The sequence below is a fragment of the Rhinopithecus bieti genome, unplaced genomic scaffold (assembly GCF_001698545.2).
Source record: "Rhinopithecus bieti isolate Rb0 unplaced genomic scaffold, ASM169854v2 scaffold_44159, whole genome shotgun sequence".
Classification (NCBI taxonomy): domain Eukaryota; kingdom Metazoa; phylum Chordata; class Mammalia; order Primates; family Cercopithecidae; genus Rhinopithecus; species Rhinopithecus bieti.
The window spans coordinates 329395-350184 of NW_016818573.1; the positions used below are offsets into that span (position 1 = coordinate 329395).

At 51.5% G+C, this 20790-nt stretch overlaps 3 protein-coding genes across 4 annotated transcripts; 2 read left to right on the forward strand and 1 right to left on the reverse strand.

Annotated features, from left to right (window-relative positions):
* Positions 1-3695: 3695 nt before the first annotated feature.
* Positions 3696-7222, reverse strand: EIF1AD (eukaryotic translation initiation factor 1A domain containing). Of its 2 annotated transcripts, none has more exons than XM_017857318.1 (6): positions 6802-7222; positions 5576-5754; positions 5332-5440; positions 4836-4944; positions 4622-4669; positions 3696-4013 (listed from the first exon to the last, which is right to left on the reverse strand). In XM_017857318.1, exons 2-6 carry the CDS (start codon positions 5660-5662, stop codon positions 3869-3871), a joined length of 498 nt encoding a protein of 165 aa, XP_017712807.1. In that variant the 5' UTR covers positions 5663-5754; positions 6802-7222; the 3' UTR covers positions 3696-3868. The 2 variants fall into 2 exon arrangements, with proteins under 2 accessions (XP_017712807.1, XP_017712806.1); XM_017857317.1 differs by having other exon boundaries at positions 6672-7222.
* A 46-nt stretch (positions 7223-7268) lies between these two features.
* Positions 7269-9130, forward strand: BANF1 (barrier to autointegration nuclear assembly factor 1). The gene is made up of 2 exons (XM_017857321.1): positions 7269-7286; positions 8411-9130. Exon 2 carries the CDS (start codon positions 8482-8484, stop codon positions 8749-8751), a length of 270 nt encoding a protein of 89 aa, XP_017712810.1. The 5' UTR covers positions 7269-7286; positions 8411-8481; the 3' UTR covers positions 8752-9130.
* Positions 9131-16339: 7209 nt separating this feature from the next.
* CST6 (cystatin E/M) lies at positions 16340-18344 on the forward strand. Its single transcript, XM_017857322.1, has 3 exons — positions 16340-17139; positions 17665-17790; positions 18156-18344. The coding sequence occupies exons 1-3, from the start codon at positions 16876-16878 to the stop codon at positions 18237-18239; spliced, it is 474 nt and encodes a 157-aa protein (XP_017712811.1). The 5' UTR covers positions 16340-16875; the 3' UTR covers positions 18240-18344.
* Positions 18345-20790: the final 2446 nt, after the last annotated feature.

The window sequence follows — 20790 nt, forward strand, 5'->3', positions numbered from 1 at the left end:
TTCAATTTTGTCATTTAGAAGAAAGTTCCATATAGGCCAGGCATAGTGCCTCACACCTGTAATCCCAGCACTTTGGGAGGCCAAGGGGGGGCCAATCACCTGAGGTCAGGTGTTCAAGACCAGCCTGGTCAACATGGCGAAACCCCATCTCTACTAAAAATACAAAAATCAGCCGGGCGTGGTGGTGGGCGCCTGTAATCCCAGCTACTCGGGAGGCGGAGACAGGAGAATCACTTGAACCCGGAATGTGGAGGTTGCAGTGAGCCGATACTACACCACTGCACTCCAGCCTGGACAACACGGCGAGACTCTGCCTCAAAAACAAAACAAAAACAAACAAACAAAAAAAGAAAGTTCCAAATAATACAAATATTATGGAAGACCTTTTGCCCAAAAAGTTTAAATATATATGAAATACGATCCTAGAATGATACGAATTATCAAAATTGACTCAAGGATAGAAAACTGTAAACAGAACACAACTGAATAAACTAAAAGGCAAAGATCAACCCCTGAAAAAAGTATCCAGCACAGATGTTTTTGTAAACAAGTTCTACAAAACGATGAAGAAACAAATGCCTGGTCTATAAACAATTCAAGCCTGAAGAAAAAGATGTCTCCAAACCCATTTGCAAGGCTAGCATAAAGCTAATACCGAAATAGAACAGGAAGGTCATTTTTTAAAACAAGGGAGGGGATTGGCCCAGGGACAGAGACAAAAACTCCCAAGTAAATAAGTAATATACTGTAAAACTAATCAAGGTTTATATCAGAATGCAAGGTGCGTTCAACATTAGGAAACCTATTACTGTAACTCAGTACAATCACACAATAAAATCTTTTGATTTGCTCCATAGACATCAACATTCATCACTGTTAAACAAAAGGGAAGGGGAAAAAAAGAAAAAACCCAATAAGCTAGAACAGAAGAAAACATCTTCAGCCTAATGAAGATCATCTACTGGAAGCCCAGAGCAAGCGTCCTACCTCAGGATGCAACGTGAAAACCATTCCCACTGAGAAAGGGGCAATCAAGGGTGCCATGCAACCTCACACTGGAGGTCCTGGCCTCCAAGATTCACAAGAAATAGACATGAGTGTAAAGGAGGAGATGAAACTGCCATTAGTGGGATACGATTTGGCCATCTAGAAAGCCACAAGATCAACTGAAGAACTGCGCATTCAACAAGGTGGGCAACACAAAGATGGACACACAGGTGGATGCCAGGGATGGGCAAAGGTGATTTCCACAGATCCTTCATTACCAGTAACTAGGACTTTCATAAAACTCCGAAGACTAAATCAAATTGGAAGTAAAAGCCCATTTGAAGACCACACCACCTTCCCAAAGAACATATCTCATTTCTGAATAGGAAGATGAAAACCGCTAATTTTCTACAATATTTATTTAAAAATAAAATAAAATAAAAAATAGGGCCCGGCATGGTGATTCACGCCTGTTATCCCAGCACTTTGGGAGGCCAAGGTGGGCGGATCATGAGGTCAGGAGATCGAGACCATCCTGGTTAACACAGTGAAACTCCATCTCTACTAAAAAAATACAAAAAATTAGCCAGGCGTGATGGTGGGCGCCTGTAGTCCCAGCTACTTGGGTGGCTGAAGCAGGAGAATGGCATGAACCTGGGAGGCGGAGCTTGCAGTGAGCCGAGACTGTGCTACTGCACTCCAGCCTGGGTGACAGAGCGAGACTCTGTCTAAAAAAAAAAAAAAAAAAGGTATTTCCAGTGAGCAAAGAATGAACCATCCAAGAAATAGTATAGGGACAAGTGACTTTCCCTTTAGGAGAAGTTTGCTACCTCTCAGAAAAAACAACTTCAGATGAATTATAGATACACACACATACATATCTTTAACCCATATCGTCTATTTTTTGTATATACATCTATATATTTTATACATGTATATTCATACATACTACATATATACAGATGTATATATGTTTAAAGCCACACTATAAGAGGAAGTAAATGAGAAACAGATAAATGAAGTGATAGCTGGAAGACGTGGGAATTAGTACAGGTTTTCACGCCTGTTTCTGAAATGGGAGATTCTACAGCACGCTTGGCACTAACACATCATATCCAGTAGACAGGATGGCCAAAAACACAAAACAAAAAAACAAAAGAATCAAACACCCAAATCCAAACAGAACAAAACCCAACAACACATATACCTGACCAAAGTCTTTAAGAAAGCAAAAGAGGCCGGGCACAGTGGCTCACACCTGTAACTTCAGCACTCTAGGAGGCCGAGGTGGGTAGACCACTTGAGGTCAGGAGTTCGAGACCAGCCTGGCCAACATGCCAAAATCTTGTCTCTACTGAAAATACAAAAATTAGCCAGGCATGGCGGCACGCACCTGTAATCCCAGCAGTTTGGGAGGCTGAAGCAGGAGGCTCACTTAAGGTCAGGAGTTCGAGACCAGCCTGGGCAACATGGCAAAACACCATCTCTCCTAAAAATACAAAAAGTTAGCCAGGTGTGGTGGTGCATGCCTATAGTCCAAGCTACCTGGGAGGCTGAGGCAGGAGAATTACTTGAACCTGGTAGGTGAAGGTTACAGTGAACGGAGACTACACCACTGCACTCCAGCCTGAGCAACACAGGTAGAATCTCTCTCAAAAAAAGTAAGGTTTAAGTCCCACTGGCTTACAACAGGAAGGTATGTGAGCACATCTGCAGAGTTGGTAACGGGGAGGCAGGTGTTCCCTCTGATAGCTGCTGTTTCTTAATGAGGCATGGGTTGTGGTAACTACCACAAGAAGGGGGAATTGATAGATAAGACAGAAGTTTTGAAATAGACATCCCAGAGTAGATCCACTGGGCAGTGCTTAGTGTCCATCTGAGGTTTGTAATGATAAACTTAAGGTACAACGGGTGGCCAGGCTGGCTGTTTTCTCACCTAATGACGGTGACTTGGGTTTGGGCAGAGGTGAATGACTGGGTTTACCCAGGGTTAGGGTTTTACTAGCTGAACAGAATGGAGGGAGACTGGGGTGTAGGGTGGACCATGGAACTGATGCTACGCAAGAGGGAAGTGAAGACAGAGGTTAATCATGAGAATGTCAGGGCTGGTTAGAAGGATGAAGGGTGAGGGTGGAAAAGCAGCCTCCATTTAAAAGGTTACAAGACAATCAATGTCCTCAGGGAATAATCAGGTTTCAAATAAAGTCAGATGGCCGGACCATTCAAAACAAAGGTAAGGATAGAGAGATTTGCCAGCCACCTTCTGGAGGTGATGGATGGTGAAGAGCGGTGGGAGAGACGGGATGGCATGTGGGGACGGACACAGTGGCTGGAGGTGAGCACTCCCGTACGCAGGGTGACTAGAAAGGCGGGGAGCCCACGAGGCACCATGGGCTCCTGAGCGTCTCTTAGAGGCAGGTGGGTGTTAGGTCCTAGGGCTGTCATCCTGAATGCTTGAATCGGTATGAACTGCAAGCAGGCAAGAAAGCAGGAGTGCTCCCAGCTGTTACACACATGCAAGGAGGCCCAGTGCAAGGCCTGGCACTTTCTAAGTGCCCAGTAAGAAAGAACAAACCACCTGGGAAAGACTCCAGCCATTTCCCATTTCCTTCCCATTCAGCCCATCCAGTCACAAGGTCTCTACCACGGAGCAGCTCTTCACTTCACCACAAGTCTCCGTCCCCTGAGAGAGCCACTCAGACACCAGAACAAGTCACCAACCCACCAGGGGTTTAATTCTCCTAATCAAAACATCAGTTCAGAGAGGGGCCCTGCTTTGTCCTCACCCGGGGTGAAGATCTGCAGAGCACCCTGGGAATGTCCAAGCCCAGATGAGCCAGGGGCCAGTCCCTGAGCAAGTGGAAAAGTGGATCCTGGAGTCTCAGGCGGCCTCCTCCTCTTCGCTCTCCTCCTCACTCTCATGATACTGTCTGCGGTTTGTGTTAACAAACAGGTCAGAATCATCTTCTGAGCTGGACTCCTCTCCTGATAACTGTGGCTCAGCTGGGAGTTCTGGTTGAGTTTGTCTGCACGAAGGGAAGAGAGCAGAGTTAGCCCAGCACCTTCTGAGAAAACCAGATCTACAATCAAGGAGTTCCAAAAAAAGGAGGACCATCCGGCCCAGCAGTCAGGGCCCTACAGCACCCTTTAAAGACTAAAACAAGGGACAGAGACAGAGCAAACAGTGGGGAAACTTGGCTAGAGAAACAGGCTAAAGACTGAACCCACTCCCCAAACGTGTGCCACAGCCATTTGTTTCAGTCAGGAATAATAATTCTATGACCACCAACTAATGCTTAATGAACCCGCATCACACACCAGATGCTGCACTAAGCAATTTTACAAGCCATCCACTTCTTTAATCCTCACAACGCTCCCATTTTATATATAAGGAAAATAGAGTTTGAAGGAATTAAATGACGTGCTTAAAGTCATTCAGCTTTAAGTGGCAAAGTCAGGATTTTAACCCAGAGAATCTGACCTTCAAGCCACATTCATAACTATGTACCACATACGTAGGAGCGCTCAACAGATACCCTATGTAAGGAGGAAAAAAGGCTCTATTTTTCCCTCAAGGCACCAAAGCATGAACCCCCCATTTTCCATGTGCCCCACCGCAAGGCTTGTTCCTCACCTGTTCCTGTTGTTGTGTTTCTCAGCCACTTCAGAGAAGGCCTCAGGCCTATGCCAAGAGATGAGCAAAGTCAGGGAGGACAAATCAATTTCTCACAAAAGAGCTGTTTCCAGCTGTCTCTGCCTGGGATGCCATGACCTTCCCTCCCCTAATTCCCAAGCTAGGAAAGCAATGCCTTCAGAAGCCAGAGTCAGTGATCAAGGGGACCACCTACCAAAAGCCCTCCTTCTGCAGGGAGCGCACGTGGTCCTTGCAGAGCACAAACGAGATCTCAGCCTTCACCTTTTCTCCCTCTTCAATGGGGTCAACAATGAGAAAGTCCCCTGTAGGTAAGAAGAGAAAAGGCAAAGTCAGGTCTGCCTGCAATAAGGAAAGCCAAAGCTATAGGAAGTGGTTCTATCTCCTAGAGAGGGCTGCCTCTCTCATCTCCCTCTCTTTTTTTCTTTTTTTTTTTTTTTGAGACAGGGTCTTGCTCTGTTGCCCAGGCTGGAGTGCAATAGCATGATCATAGCTGACTGCAGCCACCACCTCCCAGGCTCAAGTGATTCTCAGGCCTCAGCCTCCCGAGTAGCTGGGATCACAGGCACGTGCCCAACTAATTTTTTACTTTTTGTAGAGACAAGGTCTCATTATGCTGCCCAGGATGGTCTCAAGCGATCCTCCCACCTCAGCCTCTCAAAGTGCTGGGATTACAGGAGTGATCCTCTCACCTCTCTTGATCCAGATGTTCTTGCGGTATTTGGAGGGCATGCTCACCAGGAAGCGCTGCCCTTGGGCTGTCTCCACCTCATGCAGATTGTTCCCTGGGGTCCTGAGTACCTGGTTCAGGAGAGACCAAGAATCAGTCTCATTGGTCAAACACTCTCTCAGCCACGCGCACCCTGCCACCATCCCAGGGGCCCTCCAGGGCTGGAGGGGTGGGGAGCAGAGCAGCTTGTGCCCAAAGCCACTCACCCTGACAATCTGCTGCTGGTCGGAGGGCACGATGTGCTCCCCCAGCACCTCCTTCACCACATGCTTCCTCTTGGTGGCCTGAGACATGCTGAAGTTGTCCCAGAGTGGTTAGGAATGAAGAGACTGTCAACTCCTCCTCCTGAGTTCCTTGGATGGCAGGCTCAGAACCCAGGACTGTTCTGAAGATGGGGAGGGGCCTTTTACTGAGGGGTGACACGGTGTCTTGGTTAAGAACATGGGCTCTGAAGTCTAACTGCCTGGATTCAAATCCTACCTTCGTGTATTTCCTAACTATTCAACTTCTCTAGGTCCCAGAAAAATAACAGCTAACTCAGCACTGTTACAGAATGGGACAATACAGTGCATGTCATGTAAAAGTAACTCCAGCAGGGAGCGGTGGCTCACGCCTGTAATCCCAGCACTTTGGGAGGCCGAGGCGGGCGAATCACGAGGTCAAGAGATCCAAACCATCCTAACACGGTGAAACCCCGTCTCCACTAAAAATACAAAAAATTAGCCGGGCGTGGTGGCGGACGCCTGTAGTCCCAGCTACTTGAGAGGCTGAGGCAGGAGAATGGCGTGAACCCGGGAGGCGGAGCTTAGAGTGAGCCAAGATCGTGCCACTGCACTCCAGCCTGGGCGACAGAGTGAGACTCCGTTTCAAAAAAAAAAAAAAAAAGTAACTTCTACAATCTTACGTGCTGGTGCAATATAAAACTATAGGCATGTTCCAGAGAAATCATCCTGACAACCTCTCTGGAAGGAGTTTGAAATAAACCGTATCTTTCTCAACACGCTTGTACACCCCAAGTGTGGCATAGTCACACAACAGAGAAGTTGAGTCTGGCAACACACTACAGCCGGAGACAAATTAGGTGGCCACCGTGACGGTCCAAGCCAGGAACTAGTTAATTAAAGGTTGAGGTGAGCAGGCTTGTCTGCGACATCTGCATTTTTCTGACTTGCGTACTTAGAAGACGAGGGCCAGTACCCTTAAGACTGATGGTTTCCGAAGGAAACACTGTCATCTCTAGTTGCCGTTCTCCTTCCTCCTCCCTGTCTATCCCGGAGAAAAGACCCTCAGAGAAACACCCACACTCAGTCTCTGGCCCTGGGCTCCCAGGAACGCTGCCGGAGCAACCCCGCTGTCCAGGCTGGACGCTGAGAGAGGATCGTCCACGACTCACTTCAAGGCTGAGCCAAGAAAACACAGTAAAGGAACTTGCCGGCGGCCGCGACGGCAGCGTCACCTCGAAATCAGGTCTCCAGCGTTCCCCGTTCCCACCGGTCCCACTGCGAGGAGTGCGACGTGAGTCTGAGTCGAATCCCTCCGAAAACCGTCTTCCGGCGCTGTCTCAGAGGCCTCCCGGCCACCCGTCCCCTCCCTTGTCCGTCTTCTAACTCTTCCCCACGCCAGGTCGGTCAAGCCTAAGTCCTTGAGTTCCGGGTCCGGGCAGCACAGAAAGGAAGTTCTCTCCCTGGAGGCCTCTCTCCCTCAGAACTGCTCGAGGAGCGAGACCTTAGAAGACAGGGCTTCCCGCGAAGAACCGAAAAGGAGCGCCTACTAAGGACGCCGTCGAGGTCCGTGGCGCCTCAACTCTATAGCTCTAACTGGCTAGAAGGGCCCAACGTGGAAAGTTTTTTTTTTTTTTTAAAGGCGGCTGAGGCGACCCGGAAGCGGAAGTGGAAGAAAGTTCTAGTGGCTTGACGTATCCGCGGGAGCGGCAGGGTGGCGGGAGGAACCGTTAGGGGAACTGAAGCTGCCGGTGAGCGCGAGCCGCGGAGCAGGGCCCTGGCTGGAGGCCAGAGGGATTGCGGGGAGAAGGGGAGGAGAGGGGCCGCAGGCGCTGTGGCGGGCCCTGGGGGAGAGCTTGGCCGCGCTGCGGGGAGGGGGCAGGGTGCGGCGCGTGNTTAGAGTTATCCATAAAGAAAGGAAATGCTACGCCTGTTACTTTTGCAATTCTCAGTCGTTCCAATAGAGAGATTAAATATTCTCTTGGTTTTTCTGCAAAAGAATAGTTCCATCTCTTTCTGATACAAAATTAAAATATGTCACAAATAGAAGTAGTCATTTAACAATTATTAAACAGCTATAGCAAAGGCACTGTACTAGGCACTGGGGACACAGGCCTTACTTTTCATGAAACAGTCCAACAAGAAGGTAAGACATTGAATACTTAAATAATTACATATACAAATGCCCTTTCTCAGATGATTGAATACAGGGACTGGACCTGGGCATTTTTTAGAGAAACTCCCCAAGTGACTATAAGTTGCAGACAGGGTTGAAAACCAAAAAGATAAAGGAAACAGCATAATGCAGGAAAGAAGTTGGACACCTAAAGAATTGATAAGATATAAATAGTAGGCTGGGCATGGTGGCTCATGCCTGTAATCTCAGCACTTTGGGAGGCTGAGGAGGGTGGATCACCTGAGGTTGGGAGTTTGAGACCAGCCTCACCAACATGGAGGACTCTCATCTCTACTAAAAATACAAAGTTAACCGGGCATGGTGGCGCATGCCTGTAATCCCAGCTACTCCGGAGACTGAAGCAGGAGAATCACTTGAGCCTGGGAGGCGGAGGTTGCAGTGAGCCAAGATTACACCATTGCACTCCAGCCTGGGCAACAGAGCAAGACTGTGTCCAAAAAAAAATTTTTTTTAAAAATATATGTATATATACACACACACATACACACATACATACATATATATAATAAAAACAGACTGATAAATATGGTCCTGTAATTAGGAAGCATATGTATTCATTTCTAACATAAAATCAATTTGATAAATATTCTGTAGTTTAAGCAATTTTAAAAATGAAAAATCAGATCCGCGGGAGCGGCAGGGTGGCGGGAGGAACCGTTAGGGGAACTGAAGCTGCCGATTAAGCCTGATCAAGATGACAACCTCCCAAAAGCACCGAGACTTCGTGGCAGAGCCCATGGGGGAGAAGCCAGTGGGGAGCCTGGCTGGGATTGGTGAAGTCCTGGGCAAGAAGCTGGAGGAGAGGGGCTTTGACAAGGCCTATGTTGTCCTTGGCCAGTTTCTGGTGCTAAAGAAAGATGAAGACCTCTTCCGGGAATGGCTGAAAGACACGTGCGGCGCCAACGCCAAGCAGTCCCGGGACTGCTTCGGATGCCTTCGAGAGTGGTGCGACGCCTTCTTGTGATCCTCTCTGGGAAGCTCTCAATCCCCAGCCCTCATCCAGAGTTTGCAGCCGAGTAGGGACTCCTCCCCTGCCCTCTACGAAGGAAAAGATGATTGCTGTTGTCGTACTCGCCTCCGACGTACTCCAGGGTCTTCTGGGAGTTTTCTCCCCTAACCATTTCAACTTTTTTGGATTCTCGCTCTTGCATGCCTCCCCCGCCCTTTTTCCCTTGCCAGTTTCCTGGTGACAGTTACCAGCTTTCCTGAATGGAGTCCTGGCCCCGTCCCTCACCCCCGACCCTCACTTTCAGTCCGTTTGATACCATTTGGCTCCTTTTTGGGCAGAACAGTCACTGTCCTTGTAAAGTTTTTTAGATCAATAAAGTCAGTGGCTTTCATGACTGGGCTTTGTGCACTGAAAAGCAAGTGGGCTGGGAGTTGCCTCTCCTCCAGGGATGGACCATGTCTCTCTCATTCCTTATCAGTAGAGACCGAAACTGGCAGCTTCCCTTCCACTCCCAGAGGGCAGTCACCCTAGCCATGTAGGCCTCAGGCAGATGACTTGTGTCTCAATCTCCGAGCGATGTGGGAGAGGGTGTGGGTGGATCTTTTCCTGGGAGCCAGATGGACTGTGCTCCAGATGTCAGTTAAGTCAACAGCTGGGCTAGGCAGCACGTGGTGGAAAAGTCAGTGGGAGTCAGAGGTACCAGACAGGGTGGGCCAGATGTGGGTGAGAGTTCACCTGCCAGTCATCATATCATCTGCTCTCCTGGCCTCGGCAAGGGTGGGCAGGGCGCTTGCCATCTTCCGTGATCTCTTAGGTAGGAGAAGGAGCACAGGCATCACAGCTGGAAAGATGTGAGGGGAGTACACCTCAGTACATTTTAGTCCTGTTCTTTTTGTTTACTTTTTAACTTAATAGAGATGGCCCTTCTGTGTTACCCAGGCTGGCCTTAAGCGATCCTTAAGCCTCCCTAAGCGCTATGACTATAGGTGTGAGCCACCATACGCGGCCAGCCCTATTATGTCTTGAACGCTTAGTAAGAACCAGGCTTGAAGCTAAAATCTTTGCAAACATTTTTTTCTTTCACAATAATAATTATTTTCTCTTTTACAGGTGAGGAAACTTGAGGCTCAGAGAGGCTAATTTGCCTGTGAACTTGCTCCTGGGAAGTAGCCAGACTGGAACTCAGAACTAGCTTGGGAACGCATGGACCGGGCCATGTGTTCCTTGGTCATGTGGCTTATCCTCTCTGAGTCTCAGTTTTCCCACTTGGAAAATGAGGTGGTTGTAGGGAAAGGATATTTGCAGCAGTATAAACAACAAAGGAGTATTTCCGTAGCACAAATACAACTGTAATCAAGAAAAAGGTGGACTGGCTGGGCGTGATGGCTCACGTCTGTAATCCCAGCACTTTCAGAGGCCGAGGTGGGTGGATCACCTGAGGTCAGGAGTTCAAGACCAGCCTGGCCAACATGATGAAACCCCATCTCTACCAAAAATACACAAAATTAGCTGGGTGTGGTGGTGCACGCCTGTAATCCCAGCTACTCAGGAGGCTAAGGCAGGAGAATCGAATTTGGGAGGCAGAGGTTGCAGTCAGCCAAGATCATGCCATTGTACTTGACAAGGCAGGGTGACAAGAATGAAACTCTGTCTCGAAAAAAAAAAAAAGAAAAAACAGCACAACAGAAAAATAGGTAGAAGACCTAAGATAGCCACAGAAGAAGTTTCCCTCCCAGTAAATAAGCACAGGAAAGGTGCTCCATATTGCTAGTAGTAAGACATCACATGCCATTAACACCCATCTGACTTGCAAACACTTTTAAGTTGGACAATACCAAGTATTGATGAGATAGTGAAGCAACAGGAACTGATACCCAGCTGGTGGGAGTATAAATTGGTCTAAACAATTTGGGAAAACAGTTGGGTGTTATTTAGTAAAACTGACACACCCTGTGACCAAGCAGTTCCGCTCTCAGGACTGCTTTGAAGAAAGTTCCCCAACACCTGCAGCAGGACCGAGGTGAGTTCGCAGCTGCAATGTTGGGAGCAACACTAGCAGCTGTTAATGCTAGAGTAGATAAATACACATTCATGCCACCGGGCACTGAACAGAGGTGAAAATGATCAAATGATAGCTGTGTACAACACAAATCTCAATAGCAAATGAAGCCAAACAAATTGGTAGGAATTCCTACATAGATGGTAAAACTATAAGGAAAACAAAGGAAATGATTATGGTAAATGGTAAAGGAAAAAGTCTACAGTGATTATCTTTGGGGGAGGATGTGGAAGAGCTTAAGGGTAGGCTTGGCCTACCCTGACCTGTGTTTCTGGCCTGTGGGGTGGTGGTACAGGCATTGACCAAAAGAGTGTTTTGCACCCTTTTCTGTGTATTAGCTACATCTCAGAACAATAAAAATATAAAAGGAAAACCAAAAATAAAGCCCTGAGGCTGGAACGACCATGTGATAGGTCAGAAACTAAATTGTTATTTGTAGGGATGAGAGTTCTGGGCAAGGCTGGGACCGGGAGGTGCGAGTGGCCCAGCCTGAAAGGGACACTGGGTGGCTGCAGCAGGGCCTAGCATGTGCTTCCTGCCGCTTCCTGGGAGGCTGCTGGTCTGAGGCCTGGCTGAGGTCACGAGGGCTCTCTCTTGAGTTTCATACTGTTTCTGATGTCTTCCTGGATAAGTCCCCTCAGCCTTGACCCTCATGTTATGATGCTGTCGGAGGCCTGGTGTGCTTAGGTGGGGACTTTGTAGGGCCCTGGCCTCACCCACACCTCAGCCCTGATGCTGCCAGATTGTTGCTGGTGCTCTGTGAGGTCATGGAGACTCCCTCCTCCTCCATGAAGCCCTTGCCTGGGCTCCTGCCCACACTGGCCTCCTGATTTGGCCTCGCCTGACTCTGGCACTGGGAGCCTGCTGGAAGCCTGGAGCTCATGCTGTCTGCTTTATTTCCTTGTCATCTGCCTTTCCCAGCTCACCCACAGGCTTTGCCTTAGAAGGGGCTTGAACCTGCCTTCTCACCTCTCCTTTGGGGTGCAGGCAATGCATACACCAGGTGGCAGACCACAAACCCTTTATCAGGACTCCATATTGCATCCCACACAAGTTCTTGGCTCTGTCCTGGGACGGCAGTAGACAAAGGGTATCTAGAATGTATCTTGTGACAGTGTGGCTTCTCAGATCCAGCCCGACTCAGCCAGCAGGACAAAGGGACCACAGCTTGGAATACTGGCGCAGAAAGCAGACCTGGTGGTGAGGGGTGGGAGTCAGGTTGTCTAAGTGTCAGCCCATGGTGCCCAACAGGGCATGCCTGGCCATCCGCTAGCCTGGGACATGGGTGGGCCCGGAAATCAGCAAATACTGACCCCGTGCCCCCATGCCCTCACACCCAGCCAGAGCTTGACATCCCTCAGCCGATCTAGTCATGAGTGCTCAGAGCCAGCCTAGAACCTGGTGTGAACACAGCCCATGCACTCCGGGGTCCCGAAGGGCTCCTACTGCCCCCAGAAAGGAAGTAAGGGGAGGCTACCTGGACCACCACAAGTCCTGCCCCACGGGAGCCTGCTGAGCATGGGAGGCTCCCAGCAGGTGCTTGTGACGGCTGATCCCCTTCCAGGCTGGCCCCTCCCTGCAGGGCCCAGGGCTCTTTCCTGTCACTCCCAACCTTGACTGGTGGCAGCCTTGAAGAGCCAGCCAGGCCCGATTCTGGGCCTTTGCTCCCCATGCAATCTGGAGCAAGTTGCTTCACTCCCCTGAGCTACAGCCTCCTTGCCCGCTGGTGCAGGGTTGTGACGATTCAACCAGTGAATCAGCAGCGCTTAGGAGCGCGTCTCCCCAGGGGGGAGCTTTAATCCCTGTTGGATTACAGGTTTCCTTGCCGAAAGATCGCCTTTTCAGGATATGGAACTGCAGAGCCCTGGGGGAGGGCAATATCTTCTGCCCAACTGAAGGTTCAAGGAAGAGGGTTCTGGGGGAAGCGCCAAGGCCTTGGAGGGCCTGATCCCAGAGGGAAGGAGATGTCAAGAGCCTGCCCTGGGCATTTCTACCCATCAGGCCAGGGGCAAGAGAGAGGTGCTGTGGACAACCTGGGTTGGGATGTCTGGGCCACTGCAAAACTGGAGGCTGTGCCCTGTGGCCAGTACATTTGACCGGCACCCACCACTACCCTTCCCCTTTGACCTCCCATTTCCTCCTTGTAGGAAGAGGTAATAATCATTGCCTCTGCAGAGCTGCTATGGGAAAGAAAGAACATATATTGAATCCCTGGCGCAAGGCCTGGCACACAGCAAGAGCTCTTATCATTGTTAACCCCACCCCCCACCTTTTCTCACCAAGATACCAATTCTAGCTGTGTGACCTTATACAAGTGTCCCGACCTCTCTGATTAACTTTTTCATCTGCAAAGTGAGGATAATGTGCACTCTCTCAGGGTGCTTGTGAGAATTAGTGGGTGAAAAGTGCTCGGAAATTGCTAGGTTGTACTGCAAAAGAGTCCTTGGCATCAGCACAAAGCAGTGGCAGGTGGGGTGAGTGCCCTTGGTGAGTCGAGTCGCAGACAGGCCTTGGCTAGTTTTTGAGAGAGTGTTGGAGGTACCTGTGGCTATGGCTAAGCTCCAAGTGATGAGACGGCAGGCCTAGGGGAGCTGCCTCTCCCACTTCGCCCCTGTGGCACAATCCTGGGCCTCTTCCTCTACCCCTCCCAGGCTCTCAGCTCAGAGTCCTGGCCAGGCATCATCCTCCTGATCAACTCAAGCTTGGCCAGCACTTCCACAAACTGGAGTCTGTCCCTTTAAGCCAGAGACCCGAGGCCACCAGGAACTTGTGACGGTTCCTTGGAATCCCAGGAAGATGGCAGAGTTGGTTTTCCACAGCTGGGCTGAGGAAGTGAGGCAGGTAGCAGGCTGGCAGCTGCCCTGGGCAGTGAGTGACTGCTCTGGTCTAGGTCTCTGTGTGGGAAATCACTTCCTTTTGTGGTCCTGGAATTCTAAGGCCCAGAATCAGGAAGGGAGGGTGACACACTCGATGCCTATACACAATATCCATCACAGTGAGGGCTGCCAGCTGCTCTTTACGTACTGTGACCTAGCACCTCTTCCAAGCCCCAGTGAAGCCCCTGGAGGCTCTCTAAGCACTGCAAGATCTTAGTGGCCCAGGGACAATAAGCCTCTGCCCCCCAGCAACATGGAATTACAAGTACAAACTACAGTGAACTCTAAAATGCAGACAAATAATTCCAGCAAGGCCTGCCTATAATCCCAGCGCTTTGGGAAGCTGAGGCGGGAGGATCTCATGATCTCTTGAGGCCAGGCATTCGAGACCCACCTGGGCACTATAGTGAGACCCCCATCTCTACAAAAAAATTTAAGAATTAGCCAGGTGTGAAAAAAATTAACCAGGTATGGGGGCATGCACCTGTGGTTCCAGCTACTTGGGAGGCTGAGATGGGAGGATTGCTTGAAGCCAGGAAGTTGAGGTATAGTGAGCTATGATAGTGCCACTACACTCTAGCCTGGCTGACAAAGCTCTGTCACACATACAGAAATTTTTTTTCAACAAAATCCAGACTTTTCCTGCGTTGACTACTTCAACACTGCTTTTCATCTGTTTTTTTTTTTTTTTTTTTTTTTTTTTTTTTTTTTTTTTTGAGACAGGGTCTTGCTCTGTCACCCAGGTGGAGTGCAGTGGCACTATCACTGCTCACTGCAGCCTCAACCTCCCAGACTCTAGTAATCCTCCCACCTCAGCCTCCCAAGTAGCTGGGACCACAGGCGTGCACCACCATGCACAGCTAATTTATTTTAGATTTTTTGGTAGAGATGAGGGCTCACTATGTTGCCCAGGCTAGTCTCAAACTCCTGGCCTCAAGTGATCCTCCTGCTTCTGACTCCCGAAGTCCTGGGATTACAGGTGTGAGCTACTGTGTGATTAATTGATCACCACATGATTAACAGATCACCACCCTGATCTATTAATTATTGGAGTCTTTTTTTTTAAGATGGAGTCTTGCTCTGTCACCCAGTCTGGAGTGCAGTGGCGTGGTCTCAGCTCACTGCAACCTCTGCCTCCCGGGTTCAAGTGATTCACCCACCTCAGCCTCCCAAGTAGCTGAGACTACAGGTGTGCACCACCACACCCAACTAATTTTTGTATTTTTAGTACAGATGGGGTGTTGGGAGCCAAAAAGGCCAAAGAGATCGTGACCAACTCGGCATTCCACTGAAGGCTATATGATCAAACAGCAAACTGTTTATCACGAATGCAGGATGTGGGCAAACTCCCACATCCTGCCACCAAAAGGTTTGCTGAGGGCCTCACTCCCTTGCATTGTGCTCCTTCAAGTTATCTACTGAGAAAATTAGCGCCTATTGTTCAAAGGATGCAGTCTGGAAAGCCTGCTATGGGACAAATGGCTGACTGACAACTACCTGACATACCCGACAAACATCCCCCCTTTCTTGCTATCTCTTTTGCCTAATAAATACAGAGGGCTGGGTAAAGCTCAGGGCCCTTGTCCACTAGAGGCAAGGTGCCCCCTGACCACTTCTTCCAAATACTCTTTTGTCTCTTGTCTTTTATTCCCGCGTTTGCCTGGCTTTGTTCAGTCCCCCTAGGTCCGTGCGGGCTACAATGGGGTTTCACCATGTTGGCCAGGCTAGTCTCGAACTCCTGTCCTCAAATGATCTGCCCACCTTGGCCTCCCAAAGTGCTGGGATTACAGGCATGAGCTACCGTGCCTGGCAATTATTGGAGTCTTTAAAACTTTAAAAACACAGTCATGGGCCTTGTTTGCTGGTACCTCCAGCACATGCTCACTGTATCTACAGGAGAGCCAGATTCGAAACATCAATATCAGAACAAACTTAGGAGATAAGGTGTCTTTCAGAGGAGGACACAGAGGCTCTGTCTGGGAGGCTGAGGGACTTGCCCAAAGCCATGTGGTAAGATGGCAGACCTGACATGGCTGACACCCCCTCCTTCTGGGCAGTTTGTGTCCTTTGGGCTCAGTCTGGTTTAAGATCACAGATTTGACTTAGACTGCCAGCACACCGAAACCAGTGTCACCATTTATTTTCCACCAGTGTCTCTGGGCAAATCCATTTTCCCTTCTCTGTAAAGTGGAGACTTTTTTTTTTTTGAGACAGAATCTCTCTCTGTCACCCAGGCTAGAGCGCAGCGGCGCCCTCTCGGCTCACTGCAACCTCCGCCTCCCAGGTTCAAGCAAGTCTCCTGCCTCAGCCTTCTGAGTAGCTGGGATTACAGGTGTGCACCTCCACGCCCAGCTAATTTTTGTACTTTTAGTAGAGAGGGGGTTTCACCATGTTGGCCAGACTGGTTTTGAAATCCTGACCTCAAGTGATCTGCCTGCCCCAGCCTCCCAAAGTGCTGGGATTACAAGCGTGAGCCCTCACACCCGGCCCTCTTTTTTTTTTTTTGAATCAGCATCTAGCTCTGTGGCCCAGGCTGGAGTGCAGTGGTGAGATTGCGACTCACTGCAGCCTTGAACTCCCTGGCTCAAGTAGTCCTCCCACCTCGGACTCTCAAAGTGCTGGAATTACAAGCATGCCTAGGCACCTGGCCAGGTGGAAACATTAGTCACTCGCGCTCCAGGAAGGTTGTCAGGCAGCGCTGAGCAGTAATGTGTCCTACTCACCTGCTGTTTATACAGCACCAGGCCTCTTCTAAGAACTTCACCTGTTTCAGCTCACTGAATCCTCACAACACCCATTGTACAGAAGAGGAAACTGAGGCAGCGAGTGGTTAAGTGACTTCTCCGAGGTCACACAGCTAGGAAATAGTGGCAACAGTAAGGGCCCATGAAGAGCTGCGGTTGGTAGTTCATTCTGAACAGCCCTCCCGTGAACCGTCCCTCTACTGGCACTTGTTGCTGGGGACCTTCGTCGTCCTCTCCCTCCCTGGGCCAGGTGTGTCCCGGAGGGCAGGGAAGCGTCTTGGCACGCGGGTGCGCGCCGCCCCCTCGACCTCCTGGGCTCCCTGAACCTCGCAGGACCCCGGAAACCGGCAACTTCGAGCCCCGCCCCAGCTCCGGGCCGCGGGGGCGCACTGCGGGCGTTGGGTGGGGCGGCCCAGCAGGTAAAAGCTGCGCGGCCACGGGCTCCGCACTCACGGCTCTGATGGCTCCGATGGCACTGACGGCCATGGCGCGTTCGAGCCTCCCGCTGGCGCTGGGCCTGGCCTTGGTCGCATTCTGCCTCCTGGCGCTGCCCCGCGACGCCCGGGCCCGGCCGCAGGAGCGCATGGTGGGAGAACGCCAAGACCTGTCGCCCGACGACCCGCAGGTGCAGAAGGCGGCGCAGGCGGCCGTGGCCAGTTACAACATGGGCAGCAACAGCCTCTACTACTTCCGAGACACGCACATCATCAAGGCGCAGAGCCAGGTGCGGCGGGCGGGGTGCTGGCAGGGGATACTGGCCCAGGCGGGGGAAGCCACAGGCGCTGCCTGGGCTTGCATGGAGGGGGCCCCAAAGCGCTACCGGGATGTTTTCATGCAATATTTAAAAAATCGAATTAATGCCAAAACTCCACAATGGGCAACCATCTAAATTTCAAGGAAAGACATCATTCAATCCTGTATTGCACTACCTGCCTTCCTGGCTTGCCTGGTCCTAGTCTCTGCCCTGATGGGGTGGATCTGGGAGAAGGAAGGCAGATGGGGACAGTGGGCAGTTCCCCAGGTGGGGCATGTCTGATGTCTGCCTAGGCTGCTGGTGGGGCTCAGCCTCCAGGCCTCTCCACCCTCCACACCCACCAGAACTTCCACCACCCGCGACCCCAGGTCTGAATCATCCCTTCCCTCTCTCTCCCCACCTGAGTGCCTGGGGGCAACAGGAGAATATGCTGGGAGGTGAGAAGTGAGGATCAAGGGTTAAGACCCCCGACCTGCCCCTACCCTATGTCCCCAGCTGGTGGCCGGCATCAAGTACTTCCTGACGATGGAGATGGGGAGCACTGACTGCCGCAAGACCAGGGTCGCTGGAGACAACGTCGACCTCACCACCTGCCCCCTGGCGGCTGGGACGCAGCAGGAGGTAACAGCTGGGCTCCTCCAGCCCCAGCCCTCCCCAGAGCCTCAGGCACTCAGGTTGTCCAGCCTGAACTGGTTTGGCTGGACATGCAGATGTCTAGATGTCTGGCTGAACCTGTCGGCCTTCTGGATGAGTCAGCCTCTGGGCCAAGATGGGGTGCAGAAAGGAAGCTGGGGCTTCCTCGGGGAATGGGGAAGTTGGCTACCAAGATCTGGCATCTAGTCCCGGCCATGTGGCTTGACATCCGTTGGGTCAGTGATTGCCCTTCTCTTGCCCTGGACTGGCCTGGCAGGCAGAGGGCTGGCTATTGGGAGGAGACAGGTCGAGGCTGGGCTCACCCCTCCTTCTCCCCTATATTCTCTGTACAGAAGCTGCGCTGTGACTTTGAGGTCCTTGTGGTTCCCTGGCAGAACTCCTCTCAGCTCCTAAAGCACAACTGTGTGCAGGTGTGATAAGTCCCTGAGGGCGAAGGTCATTCGGTTTGGGACCACGGTGGAGGGTACTTCAGGTCCATGGGCCATATCTGTCACAATAAATGGCCAGTGCTGCTTCTTGCATTGGTTTCTTCTCAGTGCTTCACTTCTGCCCCATCCCCACCCCACTTCTGGCAGCTCCCAGCTCCCCCGCCCAAGCTGAGAGGTCACCCTGCCACCTGCAGCAGAGCTGCTGCTGTCCCAGCCCAGACAGTGCTGAAGGTGCAGGGCTGAGCCTCCAAATGTGGAGCCCCCCCAAACACCCCAGCATCACAGGCATAGAGGAACAAACCTTGGAGCCCCCACACACAGCCAGAGACTCCTGATATTCTCAGAGGTAAGCAGTGGGGGCAGACTCACAAAGCGGGGGCGATGCCCTGAGATAAGAACAGGGTCGGCTGCCTGGGAGCACTCCGAGGAGGAGTCTGTGCTCTGCTCCTGCTCAGCCCCAGGAGGAGCTCATGGATGGCATGTGGGGCTTCAGGCAGGCAGGGTCCTCACCCAGGAGGCTGAGCTCCCAGCCTGTAAGATTCCTCCACCTGCATATGGGCCAATGATGGCAGAGTCCCTGCAGGCCAAGAGACCATGAAGGCTAGGACAGTGCTTCTCAGTCCAGGCTGTGGGCTCCACACCACAAGGACGCCTCTCATGCCTTGCCCTGGGCAAGATGCCTGAAAGGGGCTAGACTGGGAGCCCTAGAGGTACAGAGCTTGTCTGCCGCCCACAGGAGGGGTGAGGGGACAGATTCAATGTAATGTCATTTAAAGAAAACAGCATTGTGGCTGGGTGCAGTGGCTCATGCCTGTAATCCCAGCACTTTGGGAGGCTGAGGCGGGTGGATCACCTGAGGTCAGGGGTTCAAGACCAGCCTGGCCAACATGGTGAAACCTTGTCTCAACTAAGAATACAAAAATTATTTGGGTGTGGTGGCAGGCCCCTATAATCTCAGCTATTCGGGAGGCTGAGGCAGGAGAATCTCTTGGATCCAGGAGGCAGAGGTTGCAGGGAGCCGAGATTGCGCCACTGCACTCCAGTCTGGGAGACAGAGCAAGACTCCATCTCAAAAAAGAAAGCGGCATTGCAACATTTGCACACCTGAATTTGTGCCTGCAATTCATACTCCCCCATACATATACACACGCACACACCCAAAGCACAACACACCAGACATACACACACAGACACCCACAGCACACACTCAGATGCTGGGAGATATCACACGCATACCCAGAGAAACACAGCCTAGCAACTCATGAGCACAGAAGCAACACACCCTAGAGATACAACCTGGAGATGTACACACAAAACCCAAACCCAAGGACCCACATGCCACACCCAGGGGTGTTCCTCAGATGCACCAGCACACACCCACACTTGGGATATGGGCCTTGGGGGTGCCAGGTGTCGGCATCATCAGGCCCAGGCAGGCAGCACCACAGTGGCTGTGGAGAGCATCCCACAGCCCTTCCTTTCTGACAAGGCCTCACACCCTGCTTGTGCCTGCCTAGTCCCCTGCCCAAGGCTAGGGCCTAATGAGCAGCAGCCCCAGCTCCCAGGCCCTGCCACCTGCCTTTGGAGCCCATATTGGGGTAGGGATGAGGAAACAGGAAGTAGATCCTGGGTCCCACCTGGGAGTGAGAAGCTGAGGGGTGGCATTTGACAGGAGCTGGGGACCCGGGAGACGACATCCAGCCCTGTTTCTGCTCAAGCTTGTCAGATGTGGCAGCTCAGACAGCCCAGGGTGTGTGGGGGGCCTGCTGCTTAGAAGGGCTCCCATGTGCCACCAAGCAGGGGCTCCCAGCATGGGGCAGGCACAGGGTGGGTGGCAGGAAATGCCTGCTGAATGAATGTGTGAGGTGTCAGGTGGTGGAGAGAAGCAAGGCCCAGAGACACCTGCCCGGTGACCTCTCTGCCCCGGCATCTGTTCCCAAATCCCATATGGCATTTCCTCCATACAGTCTATTCCTGGGTCCTGGGCCAGCCAGTGCCTTCAGCCAGACCAGGGAAGAGAGGTGCTTATTCTGTCCTGGGGCCCTGGAAGCTACAGCACTGACTGGTCTGGCCCAGAGATGGGAGGCTTGGCAAAAAACTACTGCCCTTCAGCTCCCACTCCTGACTCCCTCTGGCCTGAACTGCACCCTGGATTCACCTCTACTAGAGGTGAGGTGGCTATTGTAGATAATGGAAAACCCTCCACTCAAGGAGAGACCCCTGGGGCCAGGGCAAGGCTTGCACTTTACTCAGTGCTAGGTCTCCAGCACCCAGCATAAGCCAGTGTCCCACTGTCACCCCCAGCCATGGGGACAGGGGCTCTGGACATCCAGCCTAGGCTCAGGCTATCAGTCCGGGAGGTCATCTAAGTCCTAGAGCAGGCAGTGGGGCGCAGCCTTCAGCCTCATTCCCTGCTTCCCTCTCCCAGCAGCAGGGTCCTCCACACATCCCTGCCCGCCCCTTGCCCTGAGGCCAGAAGGACTTGAGAAGCCCCAACTCCACCTCCCCTCAGTGGGTTCTAGAGTCTGACAGGAAGGGC

Bases quoted from the DNA above. Each gene is read 5' to 3' on its own strand.
- CST6 (XM_017857322.1), top strand. From the start codon at position 16,876: ATGGCTCCGATGGCACTGACGGCCATGGCGCGTTCGAGCCTCCCGCTG. The intron at 17,140-17,664 runs GTGCGGCGGGCG...CTATGTCCCCAG, and splicing joins TCATCAAGGCGCAGAGCCAG to CTGGTGGCCGGCATCAAGTA. The intron at 17,791-18,155 runs GTAACAGCTGGG...TTCTCTGTACAG, and splicing joins CGGCTGGGACGCAGCAGGAG to AAGCTGCGCTGTGACTTTGA.
- EIF1AD (XM_017857318.1), bottom strand. From the start codon at position 5,662: ATGTCTCAGGCCACCAAGAGGAAGCATGTGGTGAAGGAGGTGCTGGGG. The intron at 5,441-5,575 runs GTGAGTGGCTTT...CTCCTGAACCAG, and splicing joins ACCAGCAGCAGATTGTCAGG to GTACTCAGGACCCCAGGGAA. The intron at 4,945-5,331 runs GTGAGAGGATCA...TCTTACCTACAG, and splicing joins GAACATCTGGATCAAGAGAG to GGGACTTTCTCATTGTTGAC.
- BANF1 (XM_017857321.1), top strand. From the start codon at position 8,482: ATGACAACCTCCCAAAAGCACCGAGACTTCGTGGCAGAGCCCATGGGG.